Source organism: Rousettus aegyptiacus, unplaced genomic scaffold (genome assembly GCF_014176215.1).
Source record: "Rousettus aegyptiacus isolate mRouAeg1 unplaced genomic scaffold, mRouAeg1.p scaffold_m13_p_5, whole genome shotgun sequence".
NCBI classification, from domain to species: Eukaryota; Metazoa; Chordata; class Mammalia; order Chiroptera; family Pteropodidae; genus Rousettus; species Rousettus aegyptiacus.
The window spans coordinates 56,770,956-56,797,580 of NW_023416308.1; the positions used below are offsets into that span (position 1 = coordinate 56,770,956).

The 26,625-nt window shown below is 33.0% G+C and overlaps 1 protein-coding gene across 4 annotated transcripts in view; it reads right to left on the reverse strand.

The window, feature by feature from the left end:
• The window catches only part of CNTN5 (contactin 5), a 1,096,099-nt gene that overhangs the window by 309,617 nt on the left and 759,857 nt on the right, over positions 1–26,625 (reverse strand). For all 4 annotated transcript variants that reach the window (XM_016134020.2, XM_016134019.2, XM_016134021.2 and 1 more), the window contains one exon: positions 17,165–17,368. In XM_016134020.2, coding sequence (XP_015989506.2) covers positions 17,165–17,368 — 204 coding nt within the window. The remainder of the gene's footprint in view (positions 1–17,164; positions 17,369–26,625) is intronic.

Consider the following 26,625-nt stretch of genomic DNA (forward strand, 5'->3'; position numbering starts at 1 on the left):
GGTCTAATAATTATCCCCATTTTACTTCTGAGGTAACTAAATCAGAAAAGATGAAAACTTGTTTAAAGTCATGACTATTAAATGCTACAACCAGGATTTGAATTCAGAAAGTCTGACTCCAGAGTCCATGCTCTTCTCCACAATGATAAATAATGAATGAACTGTGTGCCAAGTGTTCTTCAGTAATTCGATGCTTTGGAGCCAAATACACTTTTTTTTTCCTTAAAAATTTTTAAGAAATGGTTTGGTTGCTTTTTAACTCACAAAATACTATCTAGATCATAACAAGTGATCTTCACTACTAACATAGCTATCTGGGGTTTTGGTTCTTCTTTAGAAACAAGGATACTTCTTGATTAATTAAGAAGGAAGAATAAAATAAATCACCTTTCCTTCTTATTCATGCTTTCTTCATAGATGCAGGGTAAGTCACAAACAAAAACTTGAAAGCTAAAGTTTTTTTTTTTTTAATTCCATTTCTTTTTATTTACTTTTCTTCCTTAGTTCTTTTGAATATGTTTTTCCTCTATCTATAATGCCAGCCCAGAATTGGGACAATTGACAAACTGCTTTTCTTTTTTCAACACTTCAATCAAATGTTATCTCCACTCTACGAATGCTCCTGATGGTCTTGTGAAGTTCTCTTTTCACCCTTGACATATAATCTTTAAAACAATTTCAGATTTCAAGATAGATGCAATCACTATTATATGAATCAAGAAATCAATATTTATAAAGGTTTGGTCACATAGTTAAAAATGAGGCAGAACTGGAATTTCAAAATAATTGCCTTAAAAGCTTGCCTCCTGACAGCACTCACACACACACACACACACACAAATTTTTTAAATGATGCCAAATTCCCTCCTATTATCTTTTACAATACCATTTAACTCTTTTTCCATACAACCCATACTTCTTTCTTTTTGGAAAATTGTCTCAGTAAAATCTTAAAAGCAAAAATAATAAGATTTAACTAATTTACACTAAAGCAAAAAGTGCTGATCTCTAATTTTCTCTGTGGCATTTCATTTTTTAAAATATAAAGCTTCTTCACCTAAGTGACTTTTCATTTGATGGAGCGGTGTAAGTATCGTCCATAGGGAAGGAGAAGTTGCAGACAGTCGGCTTGCTACATTTGGCCAGATCCACCTGAGAGTCAGTTTCTGAAGACAGAGCCTTGAAATTGTTCCGACTGTTTTTTTTTTTTTTTTAATTTGTTTTCTGCTTTCACTCAATTCTGAAACTCAAAATCTCTAAAAGCTCCTTGAGGATACGTCTTTCACGTAAACAAAGGCAAAATTAGAAGGGCCTGTGACACTGACTTGGTAGAGCAGCTATTTATACATGTGAGTCAAGTTAGTAATCTATAGGGTCTGTACTACATGTATTTGATTATCATGATGTCAGGATGATAGCAAAGTATTTCTTTATGTGGCTTTAATTTATTTATTAAATCAGTGTGTATGAGAGAGAGATTCTTTAGAATTTTGGGCTTGACACATTCATTTTCTTTTTCTTTATAATTAAATTTTTTAGCTTTCTGACATTTAAAAATAAAACCTGCATTTAAAGGGGAAAAAAGCATGCTGTAATATTAACTACACCCTACTAATTATTAAGAAAAATAAGCTATGTATTTATTCTCTGGACAGATATTTTTCAGATAATTAATATGCTATGTAGCAGGTAACCTTACATGCTCTATAGATGAATTCTATCATTCCCAAAGATCAACATAACCCCAATTCCATTTATATAGGTTACTTCTTATGCTCTAATTTTAAAAATTTGATGGATTATCTCTTTCTTATGAATTTAAAAGAAAAACCTCACATCATCTTTTCCACTAAAATTGCAAAGTAAATATTATTTCTATGATAGATATCCTATTTATATCGAGGATCATCTCTCACATACCCTTTAAATTTTATTTTGGGTAATATTTACATCCAAGACCCCAATTTGGCATTGATATCATAAAGAAAACATAATAGTACAGTGGAAAAAAACACACTCTGCAAGTTAGAGCTCTAGTTCCCACCAACTATGACCTTGGGTGAGTCTCTTAATCAGCTGGTAACTGACCAATAAAGTATAACATTTAGGGGTGTACTCTTTAGAGTCATATAAACATAAGTAAAAGGACCCATTTCTTGTCTTAATGGCAAATTAGGCTATAAAAGAAAACTATATAACTATAAAAGAACTACATAACTGTCTAAACTATATAAAACTATAAAACTATGTAACTATAAAAGAAAGATAAGCTCCAAATACTGTTTGGCTATGAGGACTAAATGAAAGAATGTACAAAATGCTTTCAACACAGTGCCTGGTACATAGGAAAAAACATGAATCATATCTAGCCTTCTACCTATGCAGTTGCTATCTCCTATCCACAGCACTGAAAGACAAAGGTTATAAAATAGTAAGATGACTCATTGAGTTTTAAAATATTTTGAATAATGGCAAGATTATATTGGTATAAGTAAATTGCCTCCCAGTATGTCTACTTTGAGAAGAACATAACATTCACTGGAATATATGAGTTTCAGTACAATTGTTTTAAAAAAAATCAGCCTTGTTATTTTATGATAAATTTGTAAAATATCTCATTGGGGTCAACTGTGAAAGAGCTAGTTCTCTAAATATTATGAATTATTTTTCAGAGAAATAATTTTATAATCCTCAGTAACCTGGATGTGATTTTTAGCACTATATAATACAAGTGATCACAAAATAAGAATGTAATTCAGTAAAAAAGAATATAAATAAGAATATAAATCCAATAGCCTTTCAGGATAAGGCAAACCTTAAAATATTCACCATAGAGTTATTCAATTATAGACAAATTAGCTGAGACAAAATGTGAGAATTAAATGAAAAAAGAGAAAGAGAATCTTTTTAAATGATTCATAGGGAGACTTAAGGTTATTTTTAAATACAGCATTGGATGCTCAGAGAAAAATCAGGTATATCATTAAAAATAGCAGTGCAAGGAAAGATAAGGAAAACTGGTAACCATAAGAAAATGGGTACCTTATTAATAATAGATTGTCCAAATAAAGTAAAAAGAGCTATGGCACCTATGGCAGCTTAGCTATACTCCAAAAACAGCATATTAATCTAAATTTCAACAATTACCTTAGAGGGGATTCAAAACTATAAATTAAATGCATTTAAAAATATTCCAGAGGTAATAGACCAACTAAAGAAATCCTGTGATCATTTGACAATTACTATAGCTGTAGTTGTTTATTGAAATAAAATAAAATGTCAGACCCTCCCTAAACTGACTGAACACAAAATTTCTAGTGATGCAATCAAAAATAAATATCTTGTGTCCACTGTATGCTTACTGAATCAGAATATCTACGGGAAAGACCCAGGAATCTGATTTTTTTTAGCAAGATTCTTACTGAAAACATGATTCTGTGTAGTCTTTCATTCACTTTTTGTTTAGAAATTCTGTCTGGTAAAAAGAAGAGCTTTCAAAATATACTTATGTAACATTTAAGAAAGCCTGTTGGCCAGTAATGGTTCCCAATTGTACTGACTATGTAAAATATCTGGAAAATGTTATGGAAAATGGGATTTATAGCATGAAGTCATCTTGCACATAAACCTTAAAATATCTTTCTTCCAATCTTTTCTGCAGGAATACCAGGAACAGACTTGCTCCATGAGTGGAGTTCAGGTGGTACATTTGAAGATCCAGTTTCTCTGAGACCTCTCAGTGAAAGATTGGGTCTTGGACTTTATTTATTTTTAAAAATTTCTTAAAGGATGCAGCCTTTAGAGGCCATGGAATATTCTTAAAGACACAGCATAGTCTGCATGGTAACTTACTGTGCTCCTAGGAGGGCCTAATGACTCACAGGACCTGAGAGAGGAAGTGCTTTTGCCCTTAGGGAGAAAGATCATCTAGATTTAATTATTCTTAGTACTTCTAGTTGGGAAGCGGGTCTTCTGAGGAAGGAGAGGAACTGAGACACTCACTGTGTCTCTAAAAAGAAATGCTTATTGATAATTTGTTCACCTCAAACATTTTTGGAGTTAAAAGTACTGATTCCTAAAACCAGTCCAAATATTCTGATTGGTTAGATCTTGGGTATGGCCCAATATTTCCTTTTTTTTTTTTTTTCTACAAGCACCCTAGATTATTCTCGTACAAATTTTTGAGGCTCACACTATTAAATGTTGGTTTATTACATGTTATTTTATAGATTTTCAAAAGCTTTTGAGAAATTATATTATTAAATGTTATTCTAAATCAAACAAACAAAGAGGCAAAGAAACAGTGAATTGAAGTAATTTGGAGGAATAATGTTTTGTCACAGCCAGTAAAATGCCTTAGGTATGGGAAGCTTCATGTTGGCAAAATGGAATGATACACAGAGGCTGAATTTGGAATAGCATTTGTTGATTATTTTGGAAAGCATCTTAACATGGGAAGTATCTTAAAATGGGAACAATAAAATCTCCAAACTTTCAGGTAAAACTCAGCTCTCCTGGGTAGTAAAATATCAAGCTGAAAAATATAATTACAATAAAGATATCAAAAAGTTGTGTGGATAGTCATTATAAAAGTGACAGATAAATTTCAATATGAACAAACATAAGAAAATGCTTTACAATAAAATTCAAATTACATTTATTTTATGGTAATTTATTCTTGTTTATTGTAACTCACTGTATTATCTTAGGCAAGTCATTTCAATGCTTGAAGACAGACCAAGGAGTTAAGAGGACATCTCAAGAAGACAGAACAGGAATAAAAAGGAATGCAGTTGGAAAATTCTCAAGTAGATTTTGAATGAAGAATGATTGAAGACAAGTAATAAAATATAAAACTACTTCCAATGCTAAGAGCTGTCCTCCAACCTCTACTAAAACCTCAAATCAAGACAGAGGAGTTTAAATTTACACAGGAAACAAAAGCAACAACAAATACTACAGTAACAGAAGAAGTCTGGGAAAGTAGTATCTAACTGCAAGGAGCCACATACTAGTAAAATGCAGTGGGGATTGTATCATAAATAGTGTTAATAGCTAACCTTTACTAAAGCTTACTATATAATGGGCATTGTTCTAATGACTTTGCATGTATTAATGCATTTAATCCTCATAATAAGTCTATGAGACAAGTATCCATCCTAGTGCCATGTCCAGATCAATAAATTGAAGCAGATAAGTTGTCTCTTATCAAAGGATAAAGTGGGTGGTAAATCTAAACCCAAATTTGTTACTAATTGACTTTAAATAAAATTAATCAAAATAGATTCTAGTTTAAATCCCTGCAATGACACCACTCATGAATTTGCTCTCTGTAAGCTTTCTGGATTGGTGTTACAGCTAGTTCACTAGCATTGTCCCTGCAGCCTCTTTCTACAAACTAGAATGTGGCAATGTTCTTGAAGTGAGTTTCAAGATGTAGTAAAAGGTAGTTGAAAGCTATTTATCTGAACAAAGGGCAATGAGTATTGTAGTTAGAAATGGAAAGAAAAAGATGAATGAAAATGACATTGCAGATATAAACTTTGCAGGGCTTGCCAAGAGATTAGGATTCAAATTGACCTAGAAATATGTATGTTAGATGTTTAGGAGAAAGGAGTTTTCACTAACAATATAGAAATCAACTGGAAAAGTTAATTTCTGAGAAAATTATAAATTGGAAACAGAAACAGAAGTGCTAACTGAAGAAAAATGTTTAGAAGTATAGATATGGTTTAGGAGTAGAAACCTGGAGAAACACTACATTGAGAAAAATAAGCCTCCTTGAATCTTTTCTGGAACAATGCCAAGTATAAACGAGCTAGACAAATGGGTGAATGGCTACTTTAATAATGGTAACTAGAGGATTCTGGGAAACATGGCTGAGTGAGAGATGTCCTCAGACCTTTCCCCTTGAAACAACAAGAAGCCGAACATCTAAAACTCAACAAAAAATACCCAAACTACATACCAGCATGTCTGAGCGTGGGATCTGTGCATAAAAGCTACCACAGGTCAGAGCCCGGATGTCCAGCGGTGGACTGGGAGAAATAAAGAAGCTGCCTCTTGCAGCCTCTGGAGCTCCCTGCAAGAGGAGGGGTGGATGTGAAGGTGCAGCAACTTCCCTGAACAGCCCTGCCTGAGACTCCGCTGTGAAATCGCCATGGCTGGAGGCAGGGCCCAGTCATCAGAACAGAAGACACAGAAGCAGGATGGGACCGCGGAGGAACAACAGTTGATTTTTACTGGCCTGGGTTGCAAAACTAAGGCTGAGTCACAGCTCCCAACTCTCAACCCCTCCCCCACATTCCTTCTGAGGCTGAACACCACGGAGCCCCAGGGGAATCTGAGCAAATGCTGGCAAGACTGTCACTGACACTGACAGGGACTGAAACTAAAGGTAGCGAGCATGAGTAAATATCTATAAGAAAGTAAAAAAGGCATTATTTAGACTTTATATAAAGCAGTGATCCAAGAGGCTTAGATGCCACCTACTGGGAACCAAAAGAAAAGCATCTTCTTTGCAGCAGACTAAAGAGAGACCTTTATATGATAAATTTTCTTTCTGGAAAAACAGCAGAATACACTTCCATTAATGCCCAAGTGGAGAAATAGTACATTAAACTCCATGAACAACAAAGTGACAAGGTATCTAAGAAAGAAAGAGAAAAATCTCCAGAAAATAAGCATACAGGCACAAAAATATGCGACTTAAGTGACAGAGAATTCAGAATGATACTGTTGAAAAAACTCAATAAGTTCTGAAACAAGTCATATTGATAATTTCAGGAATTGAAAAACAACTAGATGAGCAGAGCAAAGAGACTGAAACCCTCAAAAAGAACAGAATAGATCTGGAGATAAAAAACACACTGCAAGAGTTGAAAAAATGAAATAGCAAGCTTGGGAAATAGAGTCAACCAAATGGAGGAGAGGATCAGTGATATCGAAGACAGAAATTTAGAAATAAGTCAGAAGGAAAAAGAGAAACCAAATAATAAAAAATAATGAAAGAGAAATACAAGAATTAGCTGATACCGTCAAGAGAAGAAACATAAGAATAATGGGCATTATCAAAGGTGAGGAAAAGGAGTAGGGACTAGAAATCATTTTCAGACAAATAGTTGACGTGAATTTCCCAAATCTAAAGAATGAGCTGAAGCTTGGAATTCAAGAAGTCAACAGATCATCTAATTATCTCAACCCAAAAAAGACTTCACCAAGACACATTGTATAAAAGTTATCAGAAATCATTGAAAAATACAGACTTCTCAGGACAAAAAGGAAGAAGAAAATGGTAGCTTATAAAGGAAAACCCATTAGATTATTTTCGGACTTCTCAATACTAACTTTATGAGCCAGAAAGGAATCAAATATTTAAACTATTAAATGAAAGGAACTACTAGTCAAGAATAATGCATCCAGATAAGTTCTCCTTTATACATCAAGGAGAAATTGAGACCTTTCTGAACACACAAAAATTGAGGGAATTCTCCACTATGCGGCCTGCACTACAGGAAATACTGAAAGGAATCAGCTCACCTAAAACAAAATGACAACAAACAAACAAACAAACAAACAAAACATAATTAGGAGTGAAGTGACTATCAGGCAAATAGAAGCAGAGGAGTGCAATCCTTACTGATAACAGGGCATTATAAGCTTAAATAATAAGAAGAGAACTGCTATAGCAAGATAGTAATGAATGTTCAGCATACATAGGGACAAATTGAGATAACAATGACTGAAAACGGGAGGATTCAAAGAACCACATTCATAAAGGGAAAGGAGATAAGGCACGTGCAGAAGAAAATGGATGACTGTATATATATAACTATCTTTTTCATATTTGTAATGGTAACCACGCATCAAAGATTCAGAACTGAAGTATATAACATAAAACAGGAAGAACCAGAGGAAAACCCACAAAGCCAACCAAAATAAAGAAAATAGAAACACAAGGACAAGGAAGCAATGGAAACACCAAGATACCAGAAAGTTAAAGATAAAATAGCTATAAGAAGACCTCATATTTCAATAATCACCCTAAATGTAAATGGACTGAACTCACCAATAAAAAAGCACAGAGTTGCAGAATGAATCAAAAGCAAATAATTTTTGACAAAAATGTCAAAAACATACAGTGGAGAAAGGAAAATCTCTTCAATAAATGGTACTGGGAAAACTGGAAACCCACCTGCAAAAGAATGAAAGACCATTGTCTATCACCACACACCAAAATTAACTCAAAATGAATTCGGGACCTGAATATAAGACCTGAAACAATAAAATGCATAGAGGAAAACATAAGAACAAAACTTAAACACCTTGGACTTAAAGAGGATTTATTGAATTGACCTCAGAAGCAAGGGAAGTAAAAGCAAAATTAAATGAATGGGATTACATCAAACTAAAAAGCTTCTGCTCAGCAAAAGAAACCATCAACAAGGTAAAGAGATAACCATCCAAATGGGAAAATATATTTGCAAACAACACCTCTGATAAGGCCTAATATCCAAAATATACAAAGAACTCGTACGACTCAATAAGAACAACAACAAAAAAATCCGATCAAAAAATGGGCAGAGGACCTGAACAGACACTTCTCCCTAGAAGACATACAAATGGCCAACAAATATTTGAAAAGATGCTCAACATCACTAGCTATTAGGAAAATGCAAATCAAAACCACAATGAAATACCATCTCACACCTTTTAGAATGGTTATAATCAACAGGACAAGTAATAATAAATGTTGGAGAGGATGCAGAGAAAAAGGAAGCCTCATCCACTATCGGTGGGACTGCAAATTTAGTCTAGCCACTAAGGAAAAAAGTATGGAAGTTCCTCAAAAAATTAAGAATTGATCTACCACATGATGCAGCAATCCCCCTACTGGATATTTACCCCAAAGACTTAAAAACCCATATCCGAAAATATATTTTTTGTACACCAATGTTCATAGTAGCATTATTCACGGTGGCCAGGATGTGGAAGCAACCAAAGTGTCCTACGATAGATGACTGGCTAAAGAAGCTGTGGTACATATATACAATGGAATATTAATCAGAAGAAATGAAATACTTCCATTTGCAGCAACATGGATGAACCTTGAGATAATCATGATAAACAAAATTAGCAAGACTGAAAAAGTTGAAAATCACATGATATCAGTTATATGAGGAATAGAAACCCAGAAGTACCAAACAGATAGGACAAAGAAATAGAAACTCATGGACATGGCAATGGACTAGCGGTTACCAGAGGGTAGGGGATATGGAAGGAGGGGGAAGGTAGACAGGATAAAGGGGGTCAAATATAAAGGGGAAGAGGAGGGTGAAGTGGGTAAAGAGGATCAAATATATGGTAGCTGAAGGAAACTGGACTTTGGGTATAAACACACGATATATAGATGTTTAATTATAATGTATACCTGAAAATTATATAATTGTATTAACCAATGTTATCCCCAATAAAGTTAATTTTAAAAAAAGAATACATAAGAGATAGTTTAAAAAAAAAAAAGACTGATAGCTAAACAATGATTGACTTATGGGTACATGAGAAGAGACTATGAAAGGCATAGATGAAGCTCTTTGGGAGAATCTACTGCCAGGTAAGTCAAGAGAAGAAAATATTTTCGCGGTTTAAACACAGATTGCAAGGAAGTCAAGAATGACCAAAGCTGAGAAAACACCAATATATTTGATAACAGATGCTTGACTAATTTTGAGAAAATACATTAAATTGGTGGTGAGGCTCAATCTGGATTGTAGATTATTAAATGAAAAGAGGAAGTATAGCAATGAAGACTGTATATTAGTCTGATAATACAGAAGGAAGTCAGACTAAAATAACAAAACATACATTTTCCAACCTTATTAAAAACAGCTTTATTAAAAAAAACAACCTTATTAAAAAAAGTTTGTGTTCTATTCTTATATTTAAAAAAAATGATATGATCACTGTTACAATGCCAGTTATGAAAAGTTTACATCCTTTGGGATTCTATTTCCTGAATTATGGTAACAAGCTTTCATGTAGGAACCTAGGGAAAAAACCTAAATTAGATAAATATTTAACAAATCTGTTTTATTTTGTGTAAGTACTTATTAAATAATTCTTCAAAGTTTCTAAGACATATTAAGAAAGTTAATGAAATGATGCACATTTTTTTATAATAATTCTTATCACCATAGATAGAAGTTCAGATTATTTTTATGTCTGTTTTAGTAGAAATTGAATTGCACAGGATGACTGATTGTCAAGGACATTTGAGCAAACAAAGGATTTATTTTATTCAGAAATCATTCAATGATTTCTTGATGTTTTTATTTAATTTTTATCAAGGTGATAAGTTTTCTAGAAAGACACATGGCAAAATATATAAAAGATTAATAAAAGCCAAATAAGTTACTTTATTCCTGCAGTTTGACATAAAGCCTTAATATTTTTCAGCTTCTTTTACATAGATAAATATACTTGAGTGGGAGTTTTCTTGTCACAAGCTTTCCAAGTCCTTTTGAAACTGTCCATAAATTTAAAATTCTGGACAGACATTTAGAGAGGAAAATTCTCCTGGGTTTAGGGTAGGATAGTCAATACCCAAGGAGCAAAAATTAGAAGAGAAAATGGAAAAATTAAGAATATCCAAGGCCATTCCAATTGTCATACTTTGTGATAAACAAACTGTCAGGAAATAAGAGTGATGACTGTATCTCACTGTTTAAGTGGCAAAACAAATATTGGGGATCAGAAAGAGAGAGTAACATGGGATCCATTCTGTCTACTTTATTTGGGCAAAGCAAACTGAGAAGATTGGAGTGGAATAAAGGTACATTTAAGTTGATGCTTACTCTTAAGCATTATTTCTGATTTAATGACAGTGATCTTATGTGCTAAATTACCAGCAAAATATTGTTCAACAGCCAGTTCTCTGGAGAGGGAGATGGGAAGGAACCCTAATATGTAGTCTTTGATGCTTTATGGCTGATTTCAAGCTACCAAGATGTGAAGAGATGCACACAATCAACTTGTGCAAGCAGGAACAAACCAGCTCCAACACATTACTAGAATAACAACAAATTTTCCACAAGACAAGAAAAAAAATGTTGCTCTAGATTTTTGTTTGGTCTTTGTATTAGTTTTCTATGGTTGCTATAAGAACATACTATAAACTTTGTAGTTTAAAATGACATGCATTTTTTTTTCTCTTACAATTATGGAAGTCAGAAGTTCAAAATCATATTCATTTGGCCTAAATCAAGGTGCCCTCCCAGTAGGGCAAGACTACTACTATCTCTCTGGAAGCTCTAGAGAAAATCGATTTCCCTGCATTTCTCATCCCCATCTTTTAGAGCTGCATTTCTTTCATTCCGTAACTCATGGCCCTTTTCTCCATCTTCAGAGTACATCGTATTCATTTGGCCTAAATCAAGGTGCCCTCCCAGTAGGGAAAGACTACTATTTCTCTGGAAGCTCTAGAGAAAATCCTTTTCCCTGCATTTCCCACCCCCATCTTTTAGAGCTGCATTTCTTTCATTCTGTAACTCATGGCCCTTTTCTCCATTGCATTCTTTTCTTCTATAGTCAAATCTCACCTTGCCTTCTTCTTGTAAGAACAATTGGTACTACACTTAGGGCTGACCCTAATCGATCAGAGTAATCCAGGCCAATCCAGGACAATGGACCCATATCAAAACCCTTAACTTATCCCTTTACCATATAAGGTGACATTCAAAGTTTCCAGAAATTAGGATATGGATATCTTGGGGATCTTTACTCAGCCTATCACACTCTTTAAGGGCATGCCATTTCTTAATATTTTTCCATTGTTCTTAGACCCTGCATTATTCAGTAGTACACTAAGGAGGCTGATTCATGGATTATGTAAGAAGGTTATTTAGTACATAATTTTCTTGTTGACACAATTCATCACAAAAATAAACCTATTGTCTACACATACATTCTCAGTTGATGACTTTGCTTGTAGTTCATTGGAAAAAAAAAAAAAAACCATCACACTTCTCACCATCAAATAGTAGGTTATCTGCATCAATTCTCTTTATCTCACTATTTAACTCCAAGGATGAGAAAAGAACCTAGAAACTGTTTCCCCCCACCCCTTTCTTTTCTTTTTTTATTATCTTCTCTGTACCACTATGGAATCACTGCAGCTTTAAAGAAGGAGGATGAGAGAATGGGCCTTAGGAAGGAGAAAGACCTTAGAACATATCATCTGGACTGGAAGAGGAGTGAAGAGCCTAGTCCTGTACATAGTGGATTATGGGAAGATGCTTTGCTATATCTTTTTGAAGGATTAAACCTATTATCAGGAAGTGGTGATCCTCTCTATCTTTACAAATACATTTAATATCTTGTATGATATTAATACTTTAACTTTTTTAAAGTTAATATTTTCCATCCTTTCACTCTAATACTTGTAAAATTTTTCAAACAATGTCTCATATGTAGAAATAAAACATAAATTGGTTAAATAAAAATAAGCTAAAAAATGTCTTCAGAATTGGGCTAGGGACTCAAATAAAAGGAGAAATGAAAGAATGAAATTGCTGTACATAAGACGGAGGTAGTAAGACCCTGAAGGGAGACTAAAGGCAGCAGGATTGTGGGGGAGAGGCAAAGGTATGTTGAGAGATAAATAGAGCAGTCATAGTAATGAAAGCTTGGCAAAATTGAGGTGCGGTTAGAGGGAAATTTTTAACGTGTTGCTATATTATGTGTAATGCCAGCATCTCATTAATTATCCTCTAGACCATTAGTAATAATCTGTACTACTCATAAGTGTTTTTGGACCTAGATTTTGTTTTGTTTTGTTTTCATTGAATTATATATGAAATTGGCCTCATGGAGCACTCAGGGCAGGCAGGTCCTAGGATGCACAGTTACATTCAGTATTCGGGGTAATATCCTCCCTTGTATTGTATTGTAAACTGCATAAAGATGGTTATTCCATTTGTTTTGCCCTCCAATATATTCTTACCATGCAATAAATTATCTGATGGTTAGTAGGTATGCAATACACATTGTGAATGTGTGAGGATAATTTTCCACAGTGTTAGCAGAGGAAATTCTGATCATGTCATTCATACATTTAAAATCTCCAAAAGTTTCCCCATGTATGTTTTAGACACCTCTTGTGAGCCAGTTCAAATAATCTTGGCTAAAACTTTTACTCCCACAACCGGTCACTATAACCAGGTCTGTATAGGTGCAACCAGTTTCACACAGTTGCAACTTGAGGGCAACTTGTAAGTGCATAGAAATTAACTGCCTTTGAAGCCACCATACTGGAATTGGAGATGGAAATATGGATACGTCTTCCAAGGAGACTTCTGAATGCATTTTACAAGGCCCTAGTCCTGCGGGATTGAGCCCCAGATTCCTGTAGAAGTGGTCATCTCCATAATGCTTCCCACCTTTTCACTGTTTTACTCCTCAGCCCCACTTCATCCCACATTCCTGCTCTTTAGGAAAAAATTCAAATAAACTACCTATAAGCAAATTTTGTTCCCAGCTATGTTTTAGGAGAATCCAAGCTAAGACAATATATTCTATAATATTTTTAAAATAAAATGTTATCTGTACTTGAGAAAAAATAATTTTCTTATATATATATAGCTTTTATTATTTTTGGAAAGGTCTATTTTTTTCAGATAAGTGTAAAAACACAATGCTCTTGACATGATTTTTGTACTTAACTCTATGGTCACAATAGATTAAATGTAATTTTTCTATTCAATCCCCTGCTGAAGTGTTTGCCAAGTTTGCAGTAAGTTCCATTCTAATGTCCATTTCTGCAACATAAATTTCAGCTGATTGTGGTCCAATAAATGGATTCATTCATAATTATGTTTGGTTTTTATTTTTAGACTAACCATTTCATGTATGCCACCTACTTGGGAGATGTTCATGAATGTGTCTCTCTTATGAACATACTTTTCAATTACTATTTTTGAAGAGAGATAAAATAATGATAAGAAAGTTTTTGATTTAAAAAATGACCCAGTCTAATCTATGCCTCTTTTGGAATAATATTGAGTTTCCTGTTTTTTCACACATTATCCTGGTATGAATTCTGTAACCATTTAATAAGCTTTGTAATTTTTTAATAGAAACTGTTAACTTAGAATTGCATATATGTTAAGACTGAGAAGCTTGGAGGTAGTTGTGGGTTCTCCTGTCTGGTTTCCTTCTGAGGTGAGGGTGAGGAGGTGGCTGAGTAAGGAGTGTTGATAGTCAGCTCTGCTTTGATGCGAGAGCAAGGAACTGGCTGTCAGGCCATGGATACCCACATACCAGAATAAGTTACTGCATTCACATCAAGACTTTAGCTTTCCATGAAAGTTTGTTCTTATTGTTAAGAGACAAGTCCTTTGGTCTTTTTGCATGTAGGAATAGGTAAGAGGAGGAATTCCAGTATTTCACTGAAATAGATGGTCAACATACATACCTTCAGTCCCCTTTGTTCAGTCTCATTTTTTTTTATGTCCATCCTTAGCTAACTTTGATTTCAGAGCTTCTTCAGGATTCCAGTTGAGCACATGGTCTTTAGCACTTTTAACTTCTTTGGACTCTTTAAACTTTAGCCTAGGTTTTACTTTTTCTACCTGTTTAATCCTTTAATCACATCCTTCCTTATTTGTCCAGAAATAGTATACCAAAATGTCTCATATGTTATTTAAATGCTTCTTCTACTCCAGCATTCTCAATGATGATATAAATTTCTTCTTGTAGGGTCTCACAAGGGCAACGGGCAACAAATACATGCATATAGTCCACCATCTTGAGCCAAACGTTCACTTCTCGATGAAACACTCATTTCCCTTAGCTTCCTTGTCACTATATTGTTGTTGTTGTTGTTGTTGTTTCCCTATTATCTCTGACTTCTTATCATTATCTTTTGTATGATTTTCATTCTTTATCCTTCAAATGCATTTTGGATTACCCAAGGCTTGATCCTAAGCTCATTTCTCTTCACCTTGTACTCTTTTCATTGGCTTTCTTAACTACATTAATGATTTCATTTAACTAGATTAAACAAGAAGCATAGATATTTTTCATCATTATATGGAGCTTCATGAAGAAAAAAAGGAGAAATTGAGAGTTGGCTTTTTGAAGTGGGACTTGATGGGAGAGGGCTATGTGGTTTTTTTTTTAACATTAGCATTTATAAACCACTACATTTATTTAATATGTATATGATAAAAAACATTAGTAGAAAAATAACCACCAAGAAAACAAGTTTAGATAACTCACGGAGAGAAGAAATGTGAATTTTCTAACTTCTCTCTCAAAATCTTAAGACTGTCATTGAAAGATGCAGTTGAAATGTAATAGATGTTTTCTACCTGTTTTTTTTTTTTTCAATTTAAATGTTACTTTAAAATAAGTTTCATTTTACTTATTTGTATTGTTTACTGAGCCTTTCATATAGTATTGCTTAAATGATGACTCGTCAAAAACATAGTTGTTTGTAAAAAAAGAAGTCAACGATTTCAACTGCTCCAGTAAACTCAATTAAAATAATGACTAAAAACAATTTATTAGTTTAGTGACATATTTAGTGACTGGCTATATAAAAAATGACTAATCGTGTAATGTTCTGAGAAGGCCAGAGAGAATGAAAATCTACAGTCAAGGATAAAGGGATGTTCCTAATAGGAAACAGTGTATTGTCTCTATTGAAGTAGGATGAGGGAAGAATGCTGTGAATGGTGACGTAGATTTGAATTTTACTAGTAGGAAGATTATTTTAATACTTATGTAATTTTTGTGAAGGGATGTTGTGGGAATAATCCAGTTTAGGGAAACAAAGAGGCTTCTAAAAACTCTTAGGAGTTACAGATTAACAATCCACAGAAATTTAGTAGGATCGAGTGTCAATGTTGAAGTCCCATTTGTAGTTAGTGATCATGATCCATAAATCATCACCTATTCATTTAACTATTCCAAAGGTTCTGCCTACTCCAGAGCCCTGTATTTAATTAATTATTATATTCTGGTAGTTCTACCTCCATAATATCTCAGGCATATTTCCTGCCCTCCAATGCCATTACCACTACTTTTACTCTGTTCCTTATCACTTCTTGTCTAGTTAGTTTTAATATACTCTGAATTTGATCTCCAAATTTCTATTTTTCTTTCCCATCTCTTCCTCCATGCCATTACTTAGCTGTGTGACCTTTGGTAGGTCCCTTCATCTCTCAAATATTGGCTACCTCATCTCTAAAATAGATATTACATATATACTCTCTACTTGATTGGATAATTACTATTGTGTATACTTATATTTACCCTGAAGTCTAAATATATGATGAGAAAATAAGTGATAAGCAAAAATTTTGTGATATAACTCTGGTTAAACATCCAGCAGCATATATTCTAAAATCAAGCATATAAAAATGTAGTGTTGAAATATACCATTTATTAAAACTTCAAAATCAATTGGAGTTCTCAAGCTCACTTCTTAATAATGTCTTTATAGATTTTTATTGTGTGACAGAGCAAGCCACATATCATATATCAACTGTAATATAGCACTTGACTTCTTTAATGCAATGCTTAACTGTAAATGTCTATAACTAGAAACGAGGTGTTTAAATTTGAAGATACTTTAGCTAGATGGCAATACCTATAATTATAGAATCATCATTTCTGCCTGAATTGAACTTAAAAGTTAAAGTTCTGACTGCTTCTATTATAGGAAAAGTAATAATAACAATTATAATCATATCATGAAGTATAAAAGCTGAACATTCAATTTGAAGGGAGCTAAAATAAAAATGTAATGAAAAATGAACCTATAAAATGCTTGCAATTCATGTACATATAGAGGACCTAAAGAGCAAATAAAAGAACTGTGGAGTCTTTACTAAAGTTCATTTTTTTCACATTCTTTCTCCCTTTTTTGCTTTAGGGGGACATTATGGTTAATATGTCTCATCCACAGGTCATCAATTTTCTATGTCAAAATTTTTATTCTAAGATATGCATAATCTCAAACTAAAAATATAAAATTTCTAAATAAGACAAATGCCTTTTTATTTCATTTGTGCTAGGTTTAAGTGCTTAGAAAAACACTGATACATCTTTGTTTTTCACATTTAAGGTGGCTGACTATTTCAATCCAGCCCATGCAACTTACCATCATTACGGAGAGTGAGTGGTGTTGGAGGACTAAGTACTCGAGCATTCGTCACTGTGTTTTTCACCAGACAAATATAGCTGCCAACATCCGATGTTTGAACTTTTGAAATATAAAGATTGCCTGTCTCCTGGGAAATGAACCGCCGGCTGTCTTCTGCCACGAAGGAAGGGAACTCATTAAATACCCAGCTATAGATGATCTCTGAAAATACACAAAATCCAATTGTTGAAAGACAGATTATTTTAATAACAGTTAAAGCTCAACCAACAAAGCTTCTACTAAGTATTAGATATATTGCAAGGCCATACGTATTTTATACAGTTATCTATATAATTTAGTATTTTATATTCAAAGGATTGTTTTAAAATTACAGGAAAATCTGAAATATTTATTAAGGATTCTTAGCCTTTATCTACCATGAATTCATTCATTAATTCAATTTCAATGTGTTTTGAAGGTGCATTAAATGATTGACACTATGATAACACTGAACTTAAAAAGATGAGAGAGACAGCTTCCCATTCTCAAAAATTAGTCTAATCATAGAGATTTCTCCAAATCTATGGAATGGTGTGGAATAAAGAAATGGAGAGATATATTTTATTGTAAAGAAGGCATGGAAGAGGGATACCTAAGCAATCATATCCATCAGCATAAACTTCTTGAGTTAAGAGACATCTGAGCTATAAGCATTCACTCATTTGTTAACAAAAATTGGTTGAAGGTCATGATAGACCAGCATTGTTCTAAGTAAAAAAACAGAAAAATATGAGTTTCAATAGAGATTTCATTATAGTGGGAAGAAATCAAGAATGCAAAAAAGCATATATCAAGTGGTGATAAGTGGTGTTAAGAAAACTAAATCATGTTAAGAGAACTAAAGAGTAATAGGAGTGAAAAGAACATGTGAATTTATATGTGCAAAATTCTCTCTGACCATTGAGTAGAGAAGAGACAGTGTGAGGATAAAGCAGGGGAAGCAGGAAGAATAATGTCCATAAGACTAAAAGGCTATTTTCAAAATGACCATGAAAGATATAAACGATTTTCTTTAGAATGGTAGTGGTAGTGATAGTAATGCCGATGTGGTGAGAAATGTTTGGGTCTAATAAAAATGTAGAGTTGACAAAAATTGATGGATTGATTATGGAATGTGAGAAAAAGAGAGTCAGATTATATGGTTTTGGACCTGTGTATCTGAGCAACTAGAAGAATGTATTTCCCTTTATTGAAATGGGAAGAATACAGAAAGAGCAATTTTTAGAGATATGGGGGGAGTAAAATCAGGAGTTTAATTCTGACAAATTAAATGTGTCATATTAGCTAGCATTCAATTAGAAAAATTGAGAAGCAGTTGTACGTTTGAATATGGAGGACGATAGAGAAATCTATGTTGATATAAATTTGGAATCTTAAAGATTAGTTTGAGCTAGCCAGGAGAAGAGTATATGGGGTGCTGAAAGTATTCCAGTCTGAAGAGACAAATGAGATGGTCATTCAGACAAACAGTTGGAAAGTATGAATGGATCATCACAGTTTTGTATTATTAGAGTAAAAAGTCCAAGGAAGTGAGCAGTCAGAGAAGAGGTTGGAGAGATTAGAGATAAATCCAAATTACTAAACACAGATCAATATGGTGTGCATGCTATATCAAGTAGCTGTGCTCTATTCTATACTCAGTGTGTCACTATTGAACATTTTTCAGCAAAATGAACTAACAATAGGATAATATTGCATTCTGAAGATGAGAGCTGTAAAAACCTGAATCAGAAACATGATCATAACAATGAGAAGGATATTGATCTGAGGCATATATTAGAGGCAAGACAAACTGAAAGACAAATAGTCCAGGAACATTTTCCTATCTCTCTTGAGTGACTGGAAGAGTTTTTTTTGTTTGTTTGTTTTGTTTTTTTTTTTTTTTGTTTTTCTGTTTCTTTTTTTAACATAAGTTATCTGAGACAAACTGAGATGAAATTAACTAAAGGATTTAATTTGTATTTGAAAGTCTGAACCAGTTCCCTGCTTGAACGAGTGTGCCACATCAATCCACTAATACTCCAGTATTATTCATATATAGGACTTTGGTTCTTATAATTTTAAAATGCCACATCTATTCCTCTGTAGAGTAATTGGCACATTTTAATGTACAAGCTGGGAGTTTCATTTTCCAAGGCTCTCTTTTCCATCATTGAATTGGTATCTAGGAGCTTATTGCTTCACCTCACTACGGAGTTCAGAATACAGTACTTTCTATGACATTTAGAGTCATAGAATTTGAATGGCTGGTTAAATGACCACCTGATGGCTGAAAGATGGAGATATTTTTCACCCTGCAGTGAAAGGCTTCTAGGAGTTTCTTGTTTTTATTTGAATTATACATTATGCAAAGAATTATTTGAAAATAACCATATATTTGAAAGATAATTTTACAAAAAAAAAGAAAGAAAAAGAAGAAAGAAAGAAAGAAAGAAAAAGAAAGAAAGAAAGAAAGAAAGAAAGAAAGAAAGAAAGAAAGAAGAAAAGAAAGAAGAAAAGAAAGAAGAAAAAAAGAAAAAGAAAGAGAAAGAAAAAGAAAGAAAGCAAGCCAGACAAAGGCAAACTGGTTTAGGAGAAAGATAATTGGTTCAGGGCATTTTGAGTTTCAGATGTGTGAGGCAAATCTAGATAAGGAGTTCCAGTAGTTGGAAAAAATATGTTTGAAGTCCAGGAAAGAAAATTCATTGTGAAGTTTAAATTTGGAAGTCGTCAGTATATTGGTATAACTGAATCCATGTAAATGGATAAGATTATCTAGGGAGAGTAAATATGGTGAGGAGAAAGTTCTGTGGGAAGAACAAATATCTAAATTAAAGGTAAGACGATGTTCAAAGGGTAAGAGAGAAGGAACTGTTGGAAAGATTCAAATGGAATAAAAAAAAATACAGTGTTATAGGCGTCATGGCTTAACCATTTCAAGAAGTTAAATGACATCAAATAAGGCTTAAAAAAACAATAACATAAAGAAAAAATTCATTTAGGATTGGCATTTGGCACTAAGAAACTAACCAAATACAGGAAATTTGCAGGATGTAAACTCAATTTACAAATTTGCAGGATGTAAAATCAATTTGTATTGCTATATACTAACAATGAAATTTCAGAAAAAAAAATTTAAAAATTCCTTTTGCAATTGCAACAAAAAAAAATGAAATGCCTCAAATAAACTTAACAAAGCACATAAAGGGCCAACATACACAGAAAACTATAAGACGATATTAAAAGAAATTGAAGAAGACACAAAGAAATGAAAAGATATTCAGTGTTCATGGATTGAAAGAATAAACATAGTTAAAATAATCTTATTACTTAAAGCATTATACAGATTTAATGCAATCCTTGTCAAAATCCCAATGACAATTTTTAAAGAAATAGAACCAAAAATCACCGGATTTGTACATAGCTAAAGCAATCCTGAGAAATAAAGGACAAGGCCAGAGGCATCACTCTGCCTGACTTCAAATTATGCTAGAAAGTGACAATAATCAAAACAGCATGGTATTGGCAGAAAAATAGACCCAAAGATCAATGGAATAGAATTGGGAGTTCAGAAAGAAACCCACACATATATAGGCAAGTAACTTTCAACAAACGAGCCAAAAACGTACAATGGAGAAAAGAAAGCCTCTTCAAAAAATGGTGCTAGGAAAATTGGAAACCCACATTAAAAAAATGAAACTAGACTGCTGTTTGTCACTACACCAAAATTAACTCAAAATTGATCAAAATATAAGACCTGAAGCAATAAACTACATAGAAGAAAACATAGATATTAAAGTCATGGACCTTAAATTTAGAGAGGATTTTTTGAATTTGACCTCAAAGGCAAGGGAAGCAAAAGCAAAAATAAATGAATTGAACTACATTAAACTAAAAAATTTCTGCATAGCAAAAGAAACCATCATCAAAACAAAGAGGCAATCAACTGAATGGGAAAAGATATTGGCAAACAATGCCTCTCATAAGGGGTTAATATTCAAAATATATAAAGAACTCATACAACTCAACAGCAAAAAAACAAACAATTGAATTAAAAAATGGGCAGAGGTCCTGAACAGACACTTCTCCTAAAAAGACATACAAATGGCCAGCCATGTGAAGAAATGCTCAACCTCACTAGCTATTAGAGAAATGCATATCAAAACCACAATGAGATACCACCTCACACCTGTTAGAATGGCTCTAATCAACAGAGAAGTGATAACAAGTGTTGGAGAGGTTGAAAGCAAAAGGGAACTCTCATACACTGCTGGAGGAATGTAATTGGTGGAGCCACTGTAGAAAAAACATGGCGATTTCTCAAAAAATTAAGACTAGAATCATCATATGACCCAACAATCCCTCTTCTGGGTATCTACCAAAAAATTTAAAAGAATTTCTCTGTGAAGATATATGCACCCTGATGTTTACTGCAGCGCTATTCAAGGTAGCCAAGATATGGAAGCAATCGAAGTGTCCTTCAATAGGTGATTGGATAGAGAAGATATGGTACATATACACAATGAAATATTAATCAGCCACAAGAAAAGTTGAAATATGGCCATTTGCAATTCACTCATACATGGGATATGCAAATGAAAGTGACAAACAAGACAAATAAAATCTCATAGTCACAGATAGCAATTTAGTGGTTACCAGAGGAAAAGGAAGGAGTAAAGGGGCAGATATAGCTAAAGGGGGTCAAATATGTAGTGACAGATGGAGCTTTAAATTTGGGTGGTGAACACATAATGAAATGTACAGATGATGTATTATTAAACTGTACACTTGAAACCTATATAACTTTATTAACCAATGTCACCCCAATAAATTTAATAAAAAATAAATAAAAATTAAAAGTTCAGCCACAGGATAGCTGGAGCCTTAAAAATTGGCATTTGAGATATCACTGAATGGCAACTTCAACAGATGAGTGGAGATCAAAACCAGATTGTAATTGAGTTAACAGAAGACACCACGTGTAAACCAACAGCATTCAAATATCAATAGGTGTTATAATTACTTATGTTATGGTTGAAAGAACAGATTTCAAGGCCCTCTTTTCCCAGAATTATTTGTTCAGTTACACTAGTTACAATAGGTCTTTGAATAACACTGTTTTTAAAATAATGTTGATGAGATGCATAGGAACTTAACTCTTGTTTATATCAATTTGCCTATAGTAAAATTGGTTTGATTTACATTGTTTCACTTACTGTTGTAGTTTCCAATAATCTGTTCATAACATTAAGTGAGAATTTACTATACTTGAGTTTTCACATAGCTCAACATTTGATTGCAATCTACAGTGAGTCTTGGGAAACCCTGTTTTATGCTATTCTCTCTCCTCCCTTCCTCTCTCTCTCTCTCTCTCTCTCTCAATCTCTCTCTCTCTCTCCCCCCTGCCCTGATTCTTGTCTCGTATGAATAATCTGCGAAGCTTCCCCTTCACTGTAACATTCCTAAATTCCTTACACTTGGACTTCCCTTCCTCCCACCTTAACTTCCCTTCATTCCCTTCCCTTCCCTTCCTTTCCCTTCCCTTCCCTTCCCTTCCTTTCCTTCACTTTCTGTCCACCTACCTACCTACCTATCATAAGTGGTTAAAAACACATTTGTCTCTTTGGGCCTGCCCAGATTCCAATGAGAAGCGTGGAATTTAGTTAGCCTTTCTGGATATAAGAAAGGTGATGCTTTACACTACCTCCTGAGAAGTATCAGAAACATCACTGTAGTTAGGCGTATCATACAACCAACTGATGACTGTTAAAAATGGTATTTCTTCTGTCTAAAAATCCCTTAGACATAGTTTAAATTGAGCAAGTGTTTAACTCTTTAAGGTTTTGTTTTCTCACTCAAAAAATGAGAAAAAATATTACCTACTTCATAACTTTTCAAATAAGATAAAATAACTAGGAAATATAACACATAATAAGTATTTATAATACATAAAATAATATGTTTTTGTTATCTCCTCCCCCTCAAAATTATTAGGTTAAGGGATTCTTCTATGTGTTTCACTTAAATATAAGAAACAGTAAAGATGATCTAAAATAACACTGAAAGAATTATAAATACTTAAATATTATTCAATCTGTTTTCCACAGAAAATTTCAGTGATGAGTAGAAAGTTGAAAGCAAGCAATGTTCAATATTTAGCCAATATTTATTACTCCTGAAGCATATATTATAGTTTTAGCAGATAATTGAAAATTTCAAAATATATATTGCATTAGCTTATAATTATAGTGCATAATTACAATATCAAAAACTTTCAAATATTTTAACAAATGTTTTTCAAAGTAAGCTTTCTTATATAGCTATAGTTACCTTCTTAGCAGTCTTTAGTCCCCTTGATATTTTGTTAAGAATTAATTAATAGTATCCATGTGGCTTTACTCAAAGAAAGCCCTTAGAGTATAATTGAAATAGTTCATTCTGTTCTTACACTGCTCAACTAGATCGTGAATTCAAGGACTTCTTACACTTAACTCTATGAATTCTTCTGATTGTTATACTAAGAGTGTCATTTGTCATTCACACATCACTCACAGACATTTAGATGTTTTTGCAGTTTGTTTTAGATTAAATTTTACTTATGTAGCAGTTTTTGATTTACATTACTTGAAATTTTGGGAAAAAGAAAGCAGTGAACAATTAAGTTAAAATGTCATTCATCGAAATACTATTTCTGTTATACTGATAGTGTTCGTTGAGTCAATGTTTTGCAACATATTTTTAGAATAGTAAAAATGTATCTACACAAAATTGACATTTTTTCAAATTTTACAGGTAAATGAGTAGTTGGGGATTCGAAAACGCTGATTTCATTTTTAAAACATTTTCAATTTTACATAGCAAAGCATTTCATAATTCCAAGAAGGTAAAAAGTAGAAATGCTACAAGATAAAGAAGCTGACAACCTGAATTTGGATTGGATTTTCTGCCCATGCCAAAAATTAAAATATGGAACTGGGCTAAATATCTTGTAAGATTGCTGTTTATTTTCTATTATATGCTTTTTCATTTTTATTAGTGTTCATTTAATATCCCTTTCAAATATTTTTTTACTAGTATAAAAAAAAGTGTTAATCATATTTTTAGTATAATAGTAGACAGGAATATAAAATAATTCAGGAAGGTAGTAAAACATAGTCAGCTTTGGTGTTATAGTCTAAAGTTTATATACCACTTTGTTTTATACCAGTTGTGCTTGGCCCCTAAAAATAATTTCATACAAGCTGATTTGTTAGGTATTAAAATTTTAATATTATTATTCATTTCAGAAGTATATGGAAACTAGTAGGTCAATTGTGATTTTCCCATTTTTCTAAAATTCTCTTTCGATAGTATGTTAAGATAATTGAAAATGTTTTAGAAGTTCCTGATACAGTTCTTCAGTGAGTACTCTTTATTTCAGCAGACAATGGCTCCTTTTTGAGGTATCTTGTGCATCCTAGGTTGTAAGTCTCCCTTAAGGATGTTTTGCATTGGCTTCTACTAAGAGCCCCACTTGGGGTATATCTACTTGAGATTTATTTTATTTTATTTTATTTTATTTTATTTTATTTTATTTTATTTTATTTTATTTTATTATTTTATTTTATTTTATTTATTTTATTTTATTATTTTATTTTATTTTATTTATTTTATTTTATATTTTATTATTTTGTTTTATTTTTCAATTACAACAGACATTTAATATTTTAACAGCATCAGATATATAGCATAGTGGTTAGACATTTATATAACTTAGAAGTGATTCCTCCAATGAGTCTAGTACCCATCTGGCACCATATATAATTATTACAATATTATTGACTATATTCCCTTTGCTGTACTTTACGTCCCCATGGCTATTTTATAACTATCAGTTTGTACTTCCTAATCGCTTCACGTTTTCATCCAGCCCCGATCTGGCAACCATCAGTTTGTTCTCTATCTATAAGTCTTTTCGTATTTTGTTTGTTCATTTATTTTGTTTTTTAAATTCTACATATGAGTGAAATCATATGGTATTTGCCTTTCTCTGTCTGACTGATTTCATTTAGCATAGTATCTTCCAGGTCCATCTATGTTGTGGCAAATGGTAAGATTTCATTCTTTTATATGGCCGAGTAATATTCCAGTGTATATATGTACTACATTGTCTTTTGACTTGGGATCAACTTTTATGTAAATTTCAGTAGCACATTTTTGATAATATATGGTAATATACATTTGGCCTATAAGACCATGTGCTGTGTTGACTTGAAGTTTTGGTTTTACATGAAAGATTTTTTTATATTTTCCTAAGTCAGTGAGAGTCATTCTAGCTCACCTAGGGCATAGTCCATTGTGGGCCTGGCTTGGAGCAGACATTGCTATTCTGTCTTACCCTGTTGGGCAGACTGCAGCATGAACATTCATCCTCAAAGTCCTAGATTTTAAGGTCTATTTTCAGGACTTATAAACAATCCACCCTGTTGCCAGTATCTCCTCAGAATAACACTATTCCCAGATTTTAGCCCTGGATTTTAGTTCTTGTTTCTGACTTCGGGAGATTTCCTTTTCTTTCTTGTGAGCTTAGCTGTTGTTTGAATTTTTCTTTACTTTACTCAACATTTCTAAATTTTGGTAGTAGAAAAGTTGCTAGGTTGGTTCTATTGTCCTAATTGAATGTCCAGGTTTTATGGCTTTATGCATTACAGACTTTAAACACAACTGCTATAATTGATTCAGTATCACAAAACAGGCTATCTCCTCTTTGCTCCCCTGACAAAAAGATGATTATTTAAATGATATATTACCACATCTACAGGGTATCAAAACAGGAGTACTCATATGAGCAGTGATGCTCATTTCTCATAACTAAAGTGCCATTAATGAGAAAAGTGTCAGAGAAGTAAATGAAACAGCACACTGGACTCTCTGAAGTCCTTGAAAACAATGGATAATTATCTGTGATTCATTTCAACATTGTTTAATATAACTACAAGTTAGAAAATAACCATGCTTCTTCATAAAAATACGTATACATATCAGAAGCTTTGGGTCAAAGGATTTGGAGAGAACACAATGGATATAGCATCTCAGTTGTTTACTGACCCAATTTATAATGCAACTTTCCCAGGGAGCCTATTTTCTTTACACTTATCAGCTATAAAAAGGAAGACCTAAAAATTAGAGGCTTCTTTTTTTTTTGATATGCTCAGTTTTGTGATGTATGGTAAAAATTTCAGTTAATAGACTATTTTTGCCAAAATCCCCAGTCCTCTCTTTTTTCTGGTTATTCCTGTTGATGTGAGATTGAATGTTTTATGCATCAAATAACCACAATTATTTGTTCTTTATTATAAAAATACAACTTTTAGTTTGATTTTTTAAAAGTTAAAATTTATATTTATAATTGATATATTTTTGCATTAATTTTACTGAGCGCTGCTTATATATGAGAAGAC